General features: G+C 47.6%; 1 protein-coding gene across 1 annotated transcript in view; it reads left to right on the forward strand.

The window, feature by feature from the left end:
* LOC138567662 (zinc finger protein 585A-like) overlaps positions 1–19615 on the forward strand; it is a 249456-nt gene that overhangs the window by 114223 nt on the left and 115618 nt on the right. Inside the window, exon 5 of the mRNA XM_069646133.1 lies at positions 5060–5153. Coding sequence (XP_069502234.1) covers positions 5060–5153 — 94 coding nt within the window. The remainder of the gene's footprint in view (positions 1–5059; positions 5154–19615) is intronic.

Raw genomic sequence — 19615 nt, forward strand, 5'->3', positions numbered from 1 at the left:
CACAGCTAACACAAGGTAAGTAAAACCCACATACTTTGTTAATCCCACAAGGTAGGGGAAAGTAAAACCCAATGGGCCTCATTATGAGTTTGGAGGGAGCCATGCCGTTCTTAGCAGCATGGCTGCCTCCAAACTCGTGACCCGGGTCCCGAAAAAAGGGAATTACTGTGCCATTCTGCCCGGTAATTCCCTTTTCTCTGGACCCGGACCCGGTACATCACCATTCCCATTCGAGCCCCTGGGAATGGGGAGGATGCTAACAACGGACCCGTTAATGATGAGTCCGTTGTTAGCATCCTGGTCAGCTCGCGGGTGGCGGCATGCACGTCTGGTCTGGCCCACATGTGCATACCGCCACCCGCGAGCGAACTCGTAATGTGGCAGCCCATAATGAACAGTGCCGGTACCTTACCGGCACCGTTCATTCCGTGGCCACCAGCCTTGTAATGAGGCCCACCGTCACACTTTACTGAATGACTCAAAGTTATTCTAGGTAGGCAACAACCTAATACGGACCTATTAAGGACAGGCTAGCAGCAAGTCAGGGGAAGCAAGACCCAGTTGGGGAACACTCATACAATTATCCTCAAGGGACTAATCTGGTGATACCAACCCTTTACTTTTGGGAAGAGGCACAACCTAATCACAGAGAGTAAAATACCTTCACATCTACTTTCTATTAGACTGGCAAAACAGTTGCTAAGGAAGAAAAGATGTTAACCATACTTTAAGACTAGTGCATCACACATTCAATATCAGCAAGAACTTGTATAACTGTTCACTCTTAGAATTACAGTTACCAACCAACTCTTTATAAGTAAGTTACTTTGAAACACTTATTTTTTTTTCTAAGCAGAAGTCCCAATCCCTTCACAGCCTTTCCCTTATTCTTGGAGCACGAGTGTTCTCAGTGGCAGAAGGGGGGGGGGGTCACTAGGACTAGTGACCAACAGGCAGTGTCAGAATAGGTTCTTTGGTAGCAAAAGTCAGAGTTCCTTAGGAAAACTGGGCAAACAGGTGAGTACTTTGCTTTAGAGTTAGAAGAAGGTCCAGGGGCTTCGCTGAAGGCACCCTAGCAGGATTCTAGCAGTGGGACTGGGTGCAGTGGATGAGAGGCCTCCCCATCACAGAAAACAACCCACAGCTACACAGAAATCCTAACAGGCTTAAGGTAAGTACATACCCAAGCCAACACAGTACCTAAGCATTGAAGAAGATTTTGCAGCAGGAGAACTTCAGTGTCTGCAGCCAAATACCCGGTCAGTGGATTCTTTGCTGTGGAGACTGAAAACAAGACCTCAGAAGGGACTTTGCAGCAGGGATCGATGAAGAAGGCTCTAGGGAAAGCTTCCCTCACAGCTGAATGCGGTTCTGTGGATTTGGCACCTTTTCAAGGAGCACAGAAGAAGACAGAAAATTGTGGTTGAATTCTCATTGTTACAAAAGTCCAGCACTCTGTTGAGGGGACTTGTTGGACTCGATTTCTGTCTCTGGATATCCACCAGGATGCCCACAAAGGTTCAGCAAGATTCAGAAGACTGTGCACTGCACGATGGCTTGAGGTCCCAGGGTATTGGTGTATTGCAACAACGCAACGCGTGGGATGGCTCAAAATGCAGGTCTTCTTGAGTCTAGTGGGTTGCACCAGGCTCTGGGTCAGGGTCATCGTTTTTGGAGTACCCAGGTCGATTGGAAGGAAGGGCTACAGCACGTTCCAGTTACACAGCAGGCTCTCCGGTTGTTGGAAATCGTCTCCGCCGCTTTTCCTTCGTCATCCTCTTTGGTTTAAGTTCCAGTGGTCAACATGTCTTCAGCTTCCAGGTTCGCAGTATTTATCAGCAATTACAGCACAACCTCTGCATTCTCTCCCTGCATTTTATAAGAAGGGGCGGTCTGACTGTCCAATCAGGACTCCTCCCTCACTTCCTGCTCTCACAGACAGACTGGAGCCTGGGCGGGGAGTCCAGGGGACTCCAGCCAAAGACAAAAATCACACAAAGGAACTTCCCACCCTGGATGTCAGGGGAAGGAAAAAGAAACAACAAGAAACACTAAAATGGCGAAAAAAGAAGACGGGCGGACACCCTTAAGTGCCTTTAATGCAGCTGTGATCACAGCCCACGGTAAAGGTGCACCAATTAATACAAGGTATCACTGCCACCAGCCATCGAAGGTAAGCTTGTCACTGTAACAGAATTGTTACAGTTTTAGTGTTAAAGGGGATACATTATGCCTCATTACGGCTTTGGAGATAGCCATGGTGCTATTGGCGCCATGGCTGCCTCCAAAACCGTGTCCGGTCCGAGTTCCCTGAATGGGGAAATACCGGGCCATTCCGAGTATGGAGGGCCCGGTAATTTCTCCTTCAGGGAACCCGGGCCCGGACCTTCCCCATTCCCATTTGAGCCCACATAGGGCTCAATGGGAATTGGTGCGGGAGCTAACAACGGGCCGATTATGACCGGCCCATTGTTAGCTCCCTGGATCCCTCGCGGGACCCGCTCTGGACGTCTGGTAAAACCAGACGTCCACATCGGGTCCTGCGAGGGAACTTCGTAATAGTGCGCAATGCATTTAAAGGCGCCGGCACCATTACCGGCGCCGTTAATCGCATCCCGCACAGGTTGTAATGAGGCCCATTGTATCTTCCGAGCACTCCACATAAGGTGGGGTGTGCTGGCTTCACAGAATAAAATGTAAAAGGGATCCAAAGTTCCTTTCTACCCTTGGGAATTGTAGTTCATTCAAGGTTAGCACAAGAAAGTTAAAGGGGGAGCCCCTAGGGCAACCCAGCAACAACAGACACTTATTGCCCATAAGGTGTTTAAAGAGGATAACTTTAAAAAAACAATATGGAGAGTCTTAAAAATGACACTCATAAAAAGAGTTAAAGATTATGTGAGTGTGGAAAAAGGTCCCCACTTACTGAGGTATTAATGAAAAATATCCCACTAGAAAAGCAAAATGTTCTGGGGTTGAACCAGGAAAGGAAGATTTACCAGTTCTGTGCAAATCTTACCTAACATGCACCCCCCCCCCAGACTAAGGAACAGGAGAAGCTAATCCTCACCTGGATGGATCTCTTGTTTCAAGTCAGTTAAACTGTTTGCTGAGTCAACTAGCAATCTTTTTGTAAGCCTTGCTGTGATACTTTTTTTATATTAGTTATCATTGGCAAACTATATGACCTACAAGTAGTGTTGGGCACTTTACTCTTGGCTAATGTATAGGGGATCTGATTTAACAGTCCCTCGGAAGTTGTGACAACTTCTGAACCTACAATAGGCTTTTTAAAAGGGTTCCTATAAAGAAATCCTTTAGACCTAAGGGGTCTCCATTATTCTTCACCACCTCTCTCACAAGAGCAGGTTGGATCTCAGGTATCCTATTTGGAGGGGTTGTGGCAAAGCATTGCACATCCTTCCACTTCCTCTTAGATCTATTTTTACCTGGGTTAGGGGTTTCCCTTCTAACACTAGGATTTACAAGGGGTCTTCAGCAGAAGAGCCCAACATGTCAAGGGGTTACACACTCCGTACAGCAAACTAGGATTCCTCTGTAGTGTTATGACCACCTTCATGGGGGAAGAGATGGAGCCAAATTTGGCTGGGATATCTAATGTAACAAAGTTACAAGGGTTTGAATGGTGACATACCGAAATCTCCAAAAAATGGATCAGCACTGGGGTTAAAGGATTGTTGGCGTACATTGCACATTGAGCTGAATGTCCATTTGTACACTGGGCGGTGTGTTTGGGTGAAAGGAGCATTTGGTTCAAAGTTTGTTGTGGACTTTTTTTTCTATAAGGGTATCTTTTGCCATAATGGTGTCTTCCACCATTTCATACCCTCGACCATTATTGTCTATGGCAATTGTTTTTTGTCGTTCTTGTTTATAAGAACTTTGCAAGTTGCGCTGAAGGATTTCTTTAAAAGCCTAATGGAACTGTTTCCTACTGACAAGATTATTTTTACTGACATAAATCAGAGGCAAACATGCATTGTTTAATTGTTTGCTAAGGAAGAAAAGTTGTTAACCATACTTATAAGAATAGTGCATCACACATTCAAGATCAGTAAGAACTTGTGTAACTGTTCACTCTAGAATTACAGTTACCAACCAACTCTTTACAAGTAAGTTACTTTGAAACACCTATTTTGTTTTCTAGGCAGAAGTCCCAATCCCTTGACAGTCTTTCCCTTATTCTCGGAGCATGTGTGTTCTCGGTGGCAGAAGGGGGATCACCAGGACTACTGACCAACAGGCAGTGTCAGAATAGGTTCTTTAGTAGCAAAAATCAGAGTTCCTTAGGAAAACTGGGCAAACAGGTCCCAACCACATTTTTCAGTCTACAATTGGAAGAATCAAGGGAGTGTTACGCTCACCTGGTATCCACGGGGACGCCCGTATGCCCTGGTTGCCAGATTCCCCCCGGATGTGCCCAATTTGGGATGATGTCTTCTATGGCAGGTGGGCCTGAAAACACAGGAGGACTGGACTTAGGCACAGATTTTGTTTCCTCCCACCAGCCCCTTGGACTCAACCTGATGGCCCCCTTCTCACCTTGTTATGATGTCTGGTGTGCCCTCCATCCTGCTTTGTGTGCAGGGGCGTGTAGTTTTCTGCGGGTTGAAGCGACCGAGTTAACTTCACTGGTGCCAACCCATTCAAGTGTCTTTAAGAAGGTAAGTCTGATTATAGCAGTCTCTGAAGGCCTTTGCTTTTCTTTCGTGCTATTAATGTCTTTCCCTGATTGCTTCCCCCTTAGGTATGCAGAGGTTCGCTGGGTGCGCTGCTTGGATCAGGCTCCTGCCGGGATTATGGACGCGGAGCGTATGAAGAATGGTAGGTTCAGCGCGAAGTGCAGCGCGCTAATGTCTTTTTGGGCTAACCTGTATTCTTTATTCCTTCTCAGGTTGCGATGGTCTTTCTGGGCGTGCAGAGATTTCTGTAGTGGAACTGGCCAAGATACGCCCAGCCAGGTGAGGAGGTTATGGTTACTGCTGTGATTGCCGTGAGTAACCTGTTTAACCTTGTCCTTTTTTCTCTTTCCCTCCAGGTGCTTCGTTCCGGTGCGTGCATGATGTTCTGAAGATGCTGCCAACGGGATGGAAGACCGCGAGCAGCCAGGATCGAAGGATGAAAAGCTGCAGGTAAGTAAGGACTGCTAATGATGTTCTTTTGTCTACTCTGCAGGACAGCTATTCCGGGAACGCCGGGTAATGGTCTCTGAACACGATGAGCGTCACGCTGCTGGCCGCAGAATAACGCGAAGCACGTTCTGTAGCTTGGGTGTGGTTTATATAGCCTACCCTGTAAAGTAGTCCAGGTAAAGTAGTCCGGGCTACCACACCCTAAAACACTGCACTGCACAGTCTGGTTCTTAGGGACTAAACTGTGTGGGTGCCTCCATGTTGGCTGCAGGCTTACACACAAAACGTAGTCCCCTCAAGTTCCATTCCAAACATGAGCCTGGCGCCGAAGGCGCCAGGAATGACTCCAGGACGGTCCCTGGTGATAATGTAAGGCCCTTGGGGCCCCAAATGAACCCCGAGCCCTAGCCCTACCTGGCATGTGACCATGCCAGTGGGGTTCTGGATCACGGGTCGTGACAGCACTCCCCCCCAAGGCCCCTCCTAAAGTGATTCTTCTGCCTGGTCCAGGCTTGTCTGGAAAGTTTCGATGAAACGTTCTAATTAAACGTGGTGCATGAATATTCTCACTAGCTTTCCAAGATCTGTCTTGAGGGCCATAGCCCTTCCAATCGACTAGATAGTATAGTTTGGATCTGGTATATTTGGATTCCAGGATTTCTTTCACTTCGTACTCAGGTTCTCCATTGATCATGATGGGTTCAGGTGATGGTTTATCTCGTGTATTGGGTTGTACTGGTTTTAGCAGTGAGACGTGGAACACTGGATGAATTTGCATGTTAGCTGGCAATGTTAGTTTAACTGCTGCCGGGTTGATGATGGCTTGAACAGGATAAGGTCCCAAATAGCGAGGGCGAAAGGTTTGGGTTCCCATTAGTGGTATGTATTTTGTTGCTAGCCAAACGCTGTCTCCTATCTGATAGTCAGGAGCCTTTTTCCGATGTTCGTCTGCAAATCTTTTTTGCTTACTTTTGGCTTGGATTAACTGCTCTGTTGCCTTCTTAAAGGCTTGAGTGATGTTTGCTTGAAGACTCTTTGCAGCTGGCATTTCGAGGCTGGGAGGGCTGTCTAGTTGGGAAGTATGTGGATGTCTGCCGTAGAGGGTGTAAAAAGGTGGTTGCCCAGTACTGGAATGTACTGAATTGTTGTAAGCATATTCAGCTATCCATAATAGATCTCTCCAGGTTCCCTCGACTTGGTGCAGCATACATCGTAGGTATTGTTCGAGAGTCTGGTTGGTCCTCTCATTTTGACCATCCATTTGGTGATGATGGCTGGTGGATAGCCGTATGTCGATGTGAGCCATAGCGCAGCACTTTTTCCAGAAGTTCGATACGAATTGGCTCCCTCGATCAGAGACCAGGACTGAATGGAATCCATGCAGCTTGATAATGTTTTCCAAAAACACCTTTGCTAGCTGGCATGCATCTGGAAGGCATCGAAAGGGATAAAGTGTGCCATTTTAGAAAATAGGTCCACTACAACTAAAATGGTATTGAACCCTTGGCTGGGAGGTAAATCAGTAATGAAGTCGAGCGAGAGTGTGTGCCATGGTGCCGGAGGTATTTCTAATGGTTGCAGGAGGCCAGCTGGTCTTTGCTTCAAAACCTTGTTTCGTGCACACACTCCACATGACTGAACGTATTGGATGACGTCTCGAAGCCAAGTGGGCCACCAATAATTGCATTTTACTTTGGCTCGAGTTTTGGCAATTCCGGGATGACCCTCGATCAAAGAGTCGTGATAATCTGAAATTATTTGGTGTTGTAGCTCGGTTTTAGGCACATATAGGCGTTCGTCAAAATATGACAGTGGATTTTTGACAGTGTATTGTATTCCTTTGGTATGCCATTCCAGTAACTCGCTTGGGGTTATTTCCCGTTGGATCATATCTCTAAGCTCCGTTTGTGCTAAAGCTGTGGTGAGGCCTAAAAGCTTGTCCTCAGGTATAATGGCCACTGGATCTGGAGTTCCATATTCTCTTTCATCGATGCCCATGCGAGATAGTGCGCCAGCTTTTCCATTTCTTACGCCTGGTCGATAAGTGATTACGTAGTTATACTCAGCGAAGAAAAGGGCCGATCGTAATTGGCGTGAGGATTGTGCCTTTTCTGTTTTTAAATATTGTAAGTTCCGATGGTCTGTAATTACAGTGACTGTATGCCTGGCCCCTAAGAGATAATGCTGCCATGCCTTGAAGGCGGATTTTATAGCAAGCAGTTCCTTATCGGTGATGGCATAATTGAGTTCAGGAGATGTGAATTTTCACAACCAGAAGGCCACAGGGTGCAATTGGCCAGTTTCAGGGTCTTTTTGAGAAAGAACTGCCCCCATAGCCATACTGGAAGCATCTGTTTCCACAATGTAAGGAAGGTCTGGACGAGGGTGTCATAAAATCGGGGCTGAGATAAACCTCTCCTTTAGTTCTTGGAAGGCCTTTTCGGCATCTTCTGACCACATTAATTTTTAATTGGTTTTTCGTAGAAGTAACGTGATCAGATGCACAATCTGAGAAAAGTCTGGGATGAATGGACGGTAGAAATTTGCAAAACCCAGCATGCTCTGGACCCCTTTTACTGAAGTTGGGGAGGGCCATTTAAGAATGGCGTCCACCTTGTGTGCATCCATACGAATGCCTTTTGGAGTAAGAATGAAACCAAGAAATTCAACTTCGGTTACGTGGAAAAAACATTTCGCAAGTTTTGCGAATAGTCGATGTTGGCGCAGTTTGGTAAGGACAGCGCGGACATGCTTGACATGGGGGATCATTACGACCCAGGCGTAGCGCCATGGTTGACGCCGGTATTTTACCGATTGCTCCATGGTGGATGGTGGAATTACCGCCCCATTCCAAGGTTGGCGGGGCAGTAATTCCCCATTCAACATTGGACCTTCCCCATTCCCATTTTTGCACCCATAGGGCTCAATGGGAATGGAGAAGGCGGAAATTACGGTACCACAAATTGCGGTACCGTAATTACCTCGAAAGTCCCTTTGCGGGTTCCTTCCTTAATGGCTGGTAAAACCAGCCGTTAAGGTAGGGACCCGAGAAGGGACCTCGTAATTAGGCGGTAAGGGTTTAACGGCACCGCCACCTTTTACGGCGCCGTTAACCCCTTACCGCCTGGGTCGTAATGAGGCCCATGGGCTTGTTCTGAGGTTGAATATACTCGGATGTCATCTATGTAAACTAGGGCGCAAACATCGATCAGCTCCCTTAGGACATCATTCATAAAATATTGGAACGCCGCCGGGGCATTGCAAAGCCTGAAAGGCATTACCTGGTACTCAAACAGCCCATACTTAGTACGAAAGGCCGTTTTCCATTCATCTCCTTTTTTAACTCGGACCAGGTGGTACGCTCCTCTGAGGTCTAACTTAGTATAAATCTGGGCATCTTTGACTTGATCTAGCATCTCGGGAATAAGGGGCAGTGGGTAACTGTTTTTCACAGTGATCTGGTACAGGGCGCGATAGTCAATACAGGTTCTCAAGTCCCCTTCCTTTTTTGGCACAGAGAATAGGGGACTGGCTGCCGGTGATTTGGATGGGCGGATGAACCCATTTGCCAAGTACTGGTCCAGATAGGACTTTAGATGCTGGTTTTCTGCTTTGGTGAGCGCATAGATTCTGCCGTAAGGGATCTGAGCACCAGGTATGAGGTCAATCTGACAGTCATAGGACATGTGCGGTGGTAGTGTATTAGCTTGTTCCTTCTGGAACACATCCTGGAAATCTCGATATTCTTCAGGGAGAGTACTGGTTGCGCCAAGTGTAGATATGCCGATCCTAGGACTCATAGAAACCTTGAAACTGGACTCGTTTTCTTGGAGATAACAGGTGGAGGCGCAATCATGAGGAAAAGTCAGTTTTCTTGCACGCCAATCTATCCGAGGGTTATGAGCAACTAACCATGACATCCCTAATATTAGCTGAAACGGAGGCGCCTTGATGAGATCGAAGGAAATCGATTCCCGGTGTCCATCCTGGCACAGCAGGGTTATTCCTGCTGTACATTGGGTTACTGGTCCGGAAGCAATTTCAGTCCAATCTACTGTGGTCACCTTTTCTGTGTTCGACTTAAAACTTAAGGTACGCCCCATCCGTGCGGCCAGATCTTGATCAATATAATTCCCAACTGCTCCGCTGTCTATGTAAGCTTCAAAGGAATGCATCCTTGAAGGTTGTTGGTGATTGATTAGTATTACTGGTATTGCAAAATGTGAGGTTGGTGGCTCAATCTTCTCACTCGACAAACTGACCTCTACTTTTGTCAAGCTAAGCAGTTTTCCGACTCCTTACTCTCATCCTTTTCTGTAGCTCCCACTATTCACTTGGAGGGTTTTATTGGACAGTCTTTTAAGAAGTGCCCCGATTGTCCGCGGTACAAACATAACTGATGTTGCCTTCTCTTGTCTCTTTCGGCTTTTGTTAACGGTGGTCGTATGCCTCCAATTTGCATTGGCTCTGTGGTATTCTCTGGCGTGCGCGGGGTAGCCTCCTTGGTTCGTAGATACACAGCCCGTGTGTCGGATTTGGACCTATCCGCTTTCCGATCTTGTAGTCGATGATCGAATTGCACCACCAGATTGATAAATTCACTACAGTCTCTAGGGGGATCAACTACCTGAGCCAAGACGTCCTTTAATTCCCCTCGAAGGCCTCGGTAAAACAATGTGGTTCTCTTGTCTTGAGGCCACCTGGTTTCGGCCACTAACCTATTGAAGGTTGCTATGTATGTTAGTAAGTCCTGATTCCCCTGCCGGAGTGATAAGAGTTCATTGTCTACAGCTTGTTCATGGATGTGTCGGGAAAAGAGCTTTTCCATTTCCCTTTGGAAGCCCCCAAAGTCACGTAGTAATGGATCATCATAGCTCACAAGCGGCACTGACCAATCTGCTGCACTACCACTTAGATATGACAAAATAAATGCTACTCGTGCCTGGTCATTGGGGAATGCACCGGGTCTGCAGAGGAAATGAAGGCAACATTGATTCATGAATGCTGCATACTTTCTTGGATCTCCTGAAAACCTTTCTGGCAGTGCTAACGGTATTGTTCCAGGTAGATTGATTTGCACTGGAGCGGTAGGCGACGTGGTTGCCTGTGCCGGGGAAGTTGTCCGGGGTAAAGGAGCTTGCCCTGCCTGTGATTGCAATAGTTGCCTGCTGAGTTCTTCAGTGCGATCCTTGGTGATGACAATATCCCTTCGCAGGGTATTAGTCTCTTGCCTAGCCAAATGCACTTCGGCATGTAATTGTCCTAATAACTGGACGAGTTGGTCCATTTCTGAAGTCTCCATGGCGCCCAGGTGGATTTTGTTATGAGGCTTTGCATTCTGTTACGCTCACCTGGTATCCACGGGGACGCCCGTAAACCCTGGCTGCCAGATTCCCCCTGGATGTGCCCGATTCGGGAGGATGTCTTCTATGGCATGTGGGCCTGAAAACACAGAAGGACTGGACTTAGGCACAGATTTCATTTCCTCCCACCAGCCCCTTGGACTCGACCTGATGGCCCCCTTCTCACCTTGTTATGATGTCTGGCGTGCTCTCCGTCCTGCTTTGTGCGCAGGGGCGCGTAGTTTTCTGCGGGTTGAAGTGACTGAGTTAACTTCACTGGTGCCAACCCATTCAAGTGTCTTTAAGGAGGTAAGTCCGATTATAGCAGTCTCTGAAGGCCTTTGCTTTTCTTTCGTGCTATTAATGTCTTTCCCTGATTGCTTCCCCCTTAGGTGTGCAGAGGTTCGCTGGGTGCGCTGCTTGGATCAGGCTCCTTGGTTCAGGGTCCTGCCGGGATTATGGACGCGGAGCGTATGAAGATTCGTAGGTTCAGCGCGAAGTGCGGCACGCTGTCTTTTTGGGCTAACTTGTATTCTTTATTCCTTTTCAGGTCGCGATGGTCTTCCTGGGCGTGCAGAGATTTCCAGAGCGGAACTGGCAAGATACTTCCAGCCTGGTGAGGAGGTTATGATTACTGCTGTGATTGCCGTGAGTAACCTGTTTAACCTTGTCCTTTTTTCTCTCTCCCTTCAGGTGCTTCGTTCCGGTGCGTGCGTGATGTTCTGAAGATGCTGCCAACGGGATGGAAGACTGCGAGCAGCCGGGATCGAAGGATGGAAAGCTGCAGGTAAGTAGGGACTGCTAATGATGTTCTTTTGTCTCCTCTGCAGGACAGCTATTCCGGGAACGCCGGGTGCTGGTCTCTGAACACGATGAGCGTCACGCTGCTGGCTGCAGAATAATGCAAAGCACGTTCTGTAGCTTGGGTGTGGTTTATATAGCCTACCCTGTAAAGTAGTCCAGGTAAAGTAGTCCGGGCTACCACACCCTAAAACACTGCACCGCACAGTCTGGTTTTTAGGGACTAGACTGTGTGGGTGCCTCCATGTTGGCTGCAGGCTTACACACAAAAAGTAGTCCCCTCAAGTTCCATTCCAAATATGAGCCTGGCGCCACAGGCGCCAGGACTGACTCGAGGAGGGTCCCTGGTGATAATGTAAGGCCCTTGGGGCCCCACATGAACCCCGAGTCCTAACCCTACCTGGCATGTGACCATGCCAGTGGGGTTCTGGATCACGGGTCATGACAGACAGCTGCAGGAATGTCATATTTTGAGAATAACAATATATGGTCTGATTGTGTGAATTTGTTTTGTCAAGATGGAATATTAGGATGCACTGAAAAAGTTCCTGGAAGAAAATTGTACATACAAGGAAAAAAAGGTGTTTATTAAAAAGGTTATTTTCAGAGCCACCACGAAAGATTAAATAATATATTGGGCCTCATTACGAGGCAGGCAGCCGCGGAATGAATGGTGCCGGTAAGGGACCGTCACCGTTCATTCCGGGCCACCACATTACGAAGTCTGGAGCGGGTCCCGCTCTGGACAACCTGGCCAGACCATACGTGCAGAATGGGACCCGCTAGCAGTCCAGGATGCTAACAACAGGCCTGTCATTAACAGGCCCGTTGTTAGCCTCCTCCCCATTCCCATTGAGCCCTCTTGGGGGCTCAAATGGGAATGGGGACGTACCGGGTCTGGGTCCTGCGAAAGGGAATTACCAGGCCCTCCAAGGTCGGAATGGCCCGGTAAGTCCCCTTTTGCGGGACCCGGACCCGAGTTTGGGGGTAGCCATGCCGAAAAAATGGCTTTGCTACCTCCAAACTCATAATGAGGCCCACTGTGTTTAATTCCACCCCACCCCGTTGAGTGGCTGTGACATGTGCGCATAACGCGGTAGTCCAGGGATGACACGTGCCACAGATGGGTCTTTCATGGTTGTCTGCCATGGAAAGGGGACTGTGGAGACTGGGTACAGTCATGGTGTCCGCGGGCATTGGTGAATTGCACAATCAGGTTTCCTGGGTGTGGTGTAGAGGAAGCGAGGTCAGCGGGAGTTTTGATAGTAGGAGTTGTGACAGGACTGAAAATGGCCATGGCAATGTCTTTCAGAAGGCAGAGTGTGTGGATTTCGTGGGATTCTTGGGTCCATTGGTGAAGGTGTATGCTGAGCATTTTGTAATAGCCAAAAATATTGGATACAGATGGGCAAATGGGGAGCAGGTGCAAGTGGATCTAGGTCACCTGGCCTAAACCCCGCCCACCTGGTGCCTTCCTGCCTGCTGCTCTTTTTTACCACTTAGCAAGTCCCGCCCACCTGGTGCCTTCCTGCTTGCCGCTCCTTTTCACCACTTAGCAAGCCCCGCCCATCTGGTGCCTTCCTGCTTGCCGCTCCTTTTCAACACTTAGCAAGCCCCGCCCACCTGGTGCCTTCCTGCTGCTGCTCTTTTTCCTACTTGAGGAGCCCTCAAGCCTCTTTTCCTTTGCAGATGGGGAGCAGGTGCAAGTGGATCTAGGTCACCTGGCCTAAGCACCACCCACCTTCTTAGCCCTGCCTCTTCCTTCCTGCTCTTAACTATTAGATCAAGGGTGTCTCTCGCCCAGGCGTCCAAAGCGAAGGGCAAACAAAGAAAAGGGCAATTCCTGTTTGGACCTGTTCAGACCAGGAGGACCCAGGGCCCGACCCCCTGCTCAGACAGCAGGTAAGCCTGCACCAACATGTGTTACCCCCTCTATTCCCACAGGCCATCCCGAACCTCTCCTGTCACCCTGTGATGTTCCCTTGTGACCCCCCTTGTCGCACACAAGTGTTGCCTGTTTTGCTTGATTCTTCTACCCTGCTCCTCCTCCAGCCTACTTCTGCAGGAGTCTGTCTTGAAAAATTCTGGTTCCACCATCACCGTCTTGTGGCGAATGCTGGATTTGACTTTTATGGACTTCATTCATTCACGGTGCATCACCCTTTCTCAACTTTCATGCTGGACGTCCTTTGCACCTTGTACTCATGGTGGCCCTGAATCATGCTGTTCCCACCTTCATCTTGTATCCTGGCTTCCAACATTGTGTTACTACTGACTTTTTTTATTCACTCTCCCCTCTTGCTTCTCCACTCATTTGACTGCTTACTCTCTGTTCTCTCCTCCTTTCCCTTCTTCCTTTTCCTATCTCCTCTCCTTACTTTTTTCTATGCACTTACTCTATCAGAATTGTCCCTGGACCTAATATGATAGCAACCTCGTCTGTTTCCTCCACCCTCCCATTAATGTTTTTTTTTTTTCCTCCTCACACCCCCTCCAGCACTATCAGATATGTCGTCAGGCCTAGTATGATGGTTGCTTGTTTTGTTCTTCGCCTCCCTTCCGCACCCCTCCCTCTCACCTTTTGTTTTCTCCGGCTCTACAAGAAATGTCGTCAGGCCTAGTACGGTAGTCGCCTGTCTGTTTCCATTTCCTTCCCACTCTCCCCCTCCCTTCCTTATCTATGTCATAGATCTTGCACTATCTGAAATGTTGTCAGGCTGAGTACGATAGTTAATTTCACATCCTTACTGTTCATGGCCTGTAAGAATGTCATAGGCCCTCATTACAAATCAGGCGGTAAGGGGTTTACGGCGCCGTAAACAGCGCCGACCCTTACCGCCTGAGTACGAGGTCCCTTAGCGCCATGGCGGATTTAACACCTGCTTTTAGCAGGTGTTAAAATCCATGGCGCTAAGGGACCATGGAGTTAATTACGCCACCGTAATTTACGGTGGCGTAATTAACGCCTTCCCCACTCCCATTATGCCCTATGGGGCAAAAATGGGAAGGGGGAAGGGTAAATGGGGATTGGGGACTTACCGCCCCGCCAAGGTCGGAATGGGGCGGTAAGTCCGCCAACCACCATGGCGTAAACGTAGTTTACGCCATGGTGGTAAAGTCACGGCCCAGGCGGTAACTTACCGCCTGGGTCGTAATGAGGCCCATAGTATTTTCCGGTGTTTCCTCCCTTGCCTTGAAGCGCTTTGAAACACATTGTGTATAGGCGCTATATAAATAAACTATCATATCATATCATATCATTCCCTGAATTTGAAGTGCTCTGGTATGGAGTGCGACACATGAAGTGGGTGTACTTGCTCCCATTTTGTGCAAAAATGGTTGAATTGAAACATCCAGACATGACTATTGTTCATTGTGGAGGGAGCAGTTTGGGGTATGTGACTGGAAAGGAGACATTGGGAAAGTTGAAGGCAATGTTCCCTAATTCGAACATCATTTTTTCATGCATTGCCCAGAGACAGATGTGGAAGCGCTCGAGTTTATTTGGTCCATAAAAAGCGATGTGCAACATCAATAAAGCTATGTGTGCTTTTTTTGTGAGATGTTGGCATGAAATTGTTTCATAATGAGAACATTACATTTGATAGTGCCAACATTTCTATGAGAGATGGAGTACATCTAACTGATGTGGGTATTCAGATTTTTGTGGAAAACATTCAAAATGCTTTGAAGCAGTTTTTGTGAAAGTTAGAAGACATAATTAAATTCAGTAAAATGTTTCTTAGTTCAGTTTGTAAAACAAAAAATAAAAAAATATATAAAAGCCAAAATAACATAAAAGGTTATTTTAAGAGCTACCATTGTTAAACGCGAAACAATTAAAAATATTTCAATTCTTCCACCCTACGCCTGGAATTAGTTAGATGTCCGTGGACTTCCACGCTGTCCACGGACTATGAAGGCTGCACAGGTGCCTGTGACTTTTTTTAACAGTTCTATTTTTTAACTGTGAAAGGTGGCTTCTAAAGGAACCTTTTTGTGTTCTTTTGGTTTTATAGCTTTCTTGGGGCTTTTTTCAGGCGAGACAAGGGAAGTTGGGGAAGGGAAAGGAGGGAAGGGGTACCAACCACAGAGACAGAGGGGCAGGTGGACGGGGGACAGGGGAAGATGTTGGGCATGCCTTAAATTTAAGCTATGGGGCAGTGTTTCTCCTGCTCCTTGACAACTGCCTCAAAAGCACTTCAGAACTGCAGCCTCTGCTGAGCGGTTTGTCCCAGTACATGTGGAACACTCTGACCCTCGAAAGGTAAGGATCTACCGCATCCCGCATGGCCTGATGGCCTGCAAGGTGGCCGGTGGGATCCTCTGCCCCAAAGTAGTATGCTGTGTGATGGCAGGAGCGGTTGAGGAAGATGGCGCTGTGGATGATAGCCTGCTCCTCCCTGAGAAAGCAAAAGCCTTTCTCAGTGCAACCGGGTGGTTAGAATGGAAGTGGTGGTGCAATGATGTAGTCCCGAAGGAGTAGTGCCCCTGTTGTCCATGACTGAGTTTCACCCCACACTCAATGCATTCAACACAGGCAGCCTTCCCATTCAGGACCCCACCCATGGTCTTAAAGAACCGCCACAGATGCTATGATGCTGTCCACAAAGAAAGTTCAGCAGGTGCAGTCACATGATGATGTCCGCGGCCCTGATGGCCGTGCGCGAACACCCATCAGGCGAGAATCGTAGGACGCTTGCGCTGGATGTCCGTAGAACAGGCACAGTGTCCACAAACTAATTTAAAGTGCGTCATGCGAAACCAGACATGTTCAGACATCGTGCCTGTTCAGGGGCACCTCCATTTTGAGTGAGGACACCCCAGGCAGTCGTTGTGTCTGCGGATTCATAATTGGAGTTAAAAAAAAACACACACAACAGTATACAAAACATTTACAGCATATAAAATATGTTTGGGATGGGGTATCGGAATGCGAAACATAAATGGGAGAATTAGGAACTTTTGTGCAATAATCATGAGGGGAGGAAGGGAGTGAGGTTTCATCAAAGCGTCTTTCATTAAAATGTTAAGAATTTTATGGGGATGATTGCTGAGGACAAGGGGGCAGGTGCAAGGGGGGCAGGTGCAAGAAGGACAGTGATAGAGAACATTTCTAATGACGTGATTTTTCACATACTCTAAAGGTTCTTTAAAATCATTACTTAGTTCATCTAATATTTTGGACAAGTTCATCATTTGATGATTTACAGTTGGGGATAGGGCTTGTCTTTGTGATTTTGGGGATTGTGGATAATTAAACTGGGGCATCGTTTCTAAATGAAAACTATGGGCCTCATTACAGGTCGGGCGGTCCGGAAATAACAGTGGCGGTAAACCCGCCGCCACTGTTAATTCCGAACCGCCCGAAACCGACTCCTGCAGGTGGGAGGTGATCTTCCCACCAGGACTGACCTGGCGGGTTTAACACCGCCTGCCTGCAGGCGGACGAGGAAACACCAGCACCATCACGAGATGGTGCTGGTGTTTCCATGATCCCCATTCCCTTTGAGTCCTATGGGACTTAATGGGAATGGGGATTAACACCATTCTGCCTCCGGAATTCCCGGGACACCAGGGTCGTAATGCCCTGGTATTTCCGGGAGTCACAGAGGCGGAATGGTAATTCGAGTCTGGCGGTAACCAGGCGGTTTTACCGCCTCGGTTACCGCCAGACTCGTAATGAGGCCCTATGTTCTGTAACAAAAACAGAAATTATTATTTTAGTAAGGGGTGTCCAAAATACATTTGTTTACATTCAAATATGTATTGAATAATATTGGTAATGTTATCATCGCTCCTTTCTTCTTTTGGGAAGTTCTCCTCTAACCACTCAAGTGTGCTTGCCATTTCTGTGGGGAACAAAAAGTGATTCTGTCTATTAACACATGTTCATATAATGAAAGCTAATAATAGAGAAATAAATACAATGCGCTTACTATTTAGTGAGACTTTGTTGTCCAATAAGTACCTGGTGTTTCTCAATCTGTATGCAGAGTTGTAGTGAGGCGATTATATGAAGTGTAGAGTTATGGTTTGTGATTGGTGCATTCTTTTGTTATGTGTGCTAAATAAAATAATAATTAGTATGGCCCTCATTACAAGTCAGGCGTTGGACCATGGTGCTATTAGCACCATGGTCCATGCCGGATTCCGCCATGGAGGATGGCGGAATTACCGCCCCATTCCAAGGTGAGTGGGGCGGTAATTCCCCATTCACCATTTGCCCTTCCCCATTCCCATTTTTGCCCCATAGGGCATAATGGGGATGGGGAAGGCGTTAATTACGGCACCGTAAATTACGGTGCCATAATTAGCACCAAGGTCGCTTAGCGCCTTGGACTTTAACGCCTGCAAAAAGCAGGCGTTAAAGTGTGAATCAGGCGTTAAGGGTTAACGGCACTGATGGCGCCGTTAAACCCTTTACGCCTCACTTGTAATGAGGGCCTATGTTTTAAAGTAAGTGTTTGTATAAAAAGGTATAGTTGCGTGACGTAAACATTTGTTATCATTTTATGTACATCTGTTTGTTGATTGATGGGTACAACTTTTTTTGGTCTCCCCTATGATTCTGAGCCTTGTGAATGTTGTACGATGTCCACGAGTTACTGCACTGTCCCCAGACTCCATATCTGCCACATGGGGGGGGAGTATAATATAAGGAACTTGTAGCAAATTAAAGATGTACTAGTAAAAACCTGTGAAATTCCCTAAACAAACTTTGTTAAAGGGACTTTATTTTTAAGTTGCACCAAGAAAAACCCATGAAATTCACTGCAGGTCTCCTGGTATTGGGGTACCACAGCTCTGGAAGCTCCCAGGGCCTCAGGAGATGGCTCATTTCAAAGTTTGTCTTGATACTGGTTGTTCTCATCAGCCAAAGGGAAGGAGTCGTCCTATTTGAAGCTTCTCTGTCGCATATAAAACAGGGTCAAGACAGAGCACTGATCGCTTCACGGGGCCTCATTACGACCCAGGCGGTAAGTTACCGCCTGGGTCGTACCTTTACCACCATGGCGTAAACTATGTTTACGCCATGGTGGTTGGCGGACTTACCGCCCCATTCCGAGGTCGGCGGAGCGGTAAGTCCCCAATCCCCATTTACCCTTCCCCATTCCCATTTTTGCCCCATAGGGCATAATGGGAGTGGGGAAGGCGTTAATTACGTAACCGTAAATTACGGTGGCGTAATTAACAACACGGTCCCTTAGCGCCATGGATTTTAACACCTGCTAAAAGCAGGTGTTAAATCCGCCATGGCGCTAAGGGACCTCGGAATCAGGCGGTAAGGGTCGGCGCTGTTTACGCTGCCGTAAACCCCTTACCGCCTGGGTCGTAATGAGGCCCACGGTCTTGCAAAGGGTCTGCAGACATCTCTGATTGACTTCTTCTTCGGTTACTTCTGTTTCCTGCTGTCGACTTGCATTACACTCCAGAATCCTGACCTTTCTTACAGTTCCAGCACACAATCCTCTGCATTCTCTCTCAGCATTTTACACAAAGGGGCGTTTGGCTGTCCAATTAGGACAGCCAGACCCCCTGTGGGAACTGGACCTATTCAGGAATTCTGGCAGACAAAGGACAGGAGGGTGAAAGAATCTTCCCCAACGTCTTTACCTGCCCAGACACTCTGGAGCCTATGCAGGGATACTTACTGGTTCCCGTCAGAGGCAAAATACACACACAGACCTCCCCCTCCCAGAATGGTAGAAGAAAGGCTAACAAAGAACAACGACTCTAGTCATGGGGAAAAAAGAAGGGAGGCCCCAAGTTGGTACTTGGGTGACCCTACTGTGCACTACCGAGGCTGTGGACATAGCCTGCAAGATAAAACATACACAATAGTTGGTTGAACATGTCCACTGCCACCAGCCTTAACTAGGTAATTGTCTATGTGACTAAAAAGTCACAGGAGCAGAGAGAAGGGGGATGCTAAGTATCCCTTTGGCACTCCACTGAAGGTGGTGTGTGCCAGGCTCTCCGACTACAGGGTTTTGGGAAAGACAATAAGTATCTTTCTATTCTTAAGAACTGCAGTTACTTAAGGATATAGATAAAGAATCTTAACAGAAGACCGTAAGGGTCCCCAGCAGCACTGCCCATATGGAGCTGTGTGCTGCTGCAGTAGTAAAACACAGATGCCTTTAAGAGCTATGGAGCAGACAGACTCCATAGTCCAGGGAGTTTACAAAGGATAGAGTTCCATAAGAATGAACAAGTGTTGAAAGGCTGTACTCATTCAGGATTAAAAGAAAAAGGTCCAGAAGTCCAGCAAAAAGTGCTAGGGGGTCTCACTATGAGAGGGATTGAAGCACAATA

The sequence above is a fragment of the Ambystoma mexicanum genome, chromosome 2p, assembly GCF_040938575.1.
Source record: "Ambystoma mexicanum isolate Mex_15411 chromosome 2p, UKY_AmexF1_1, whole genome shotgun sequence".
In the NCBI taxonomy this organism is placed as follows: Eukaryota; Metazoa; Chordata; class Amphibia; order Caudata; family Ambystomatidae; genus Ambystoma; species Ambystoma mexicanum.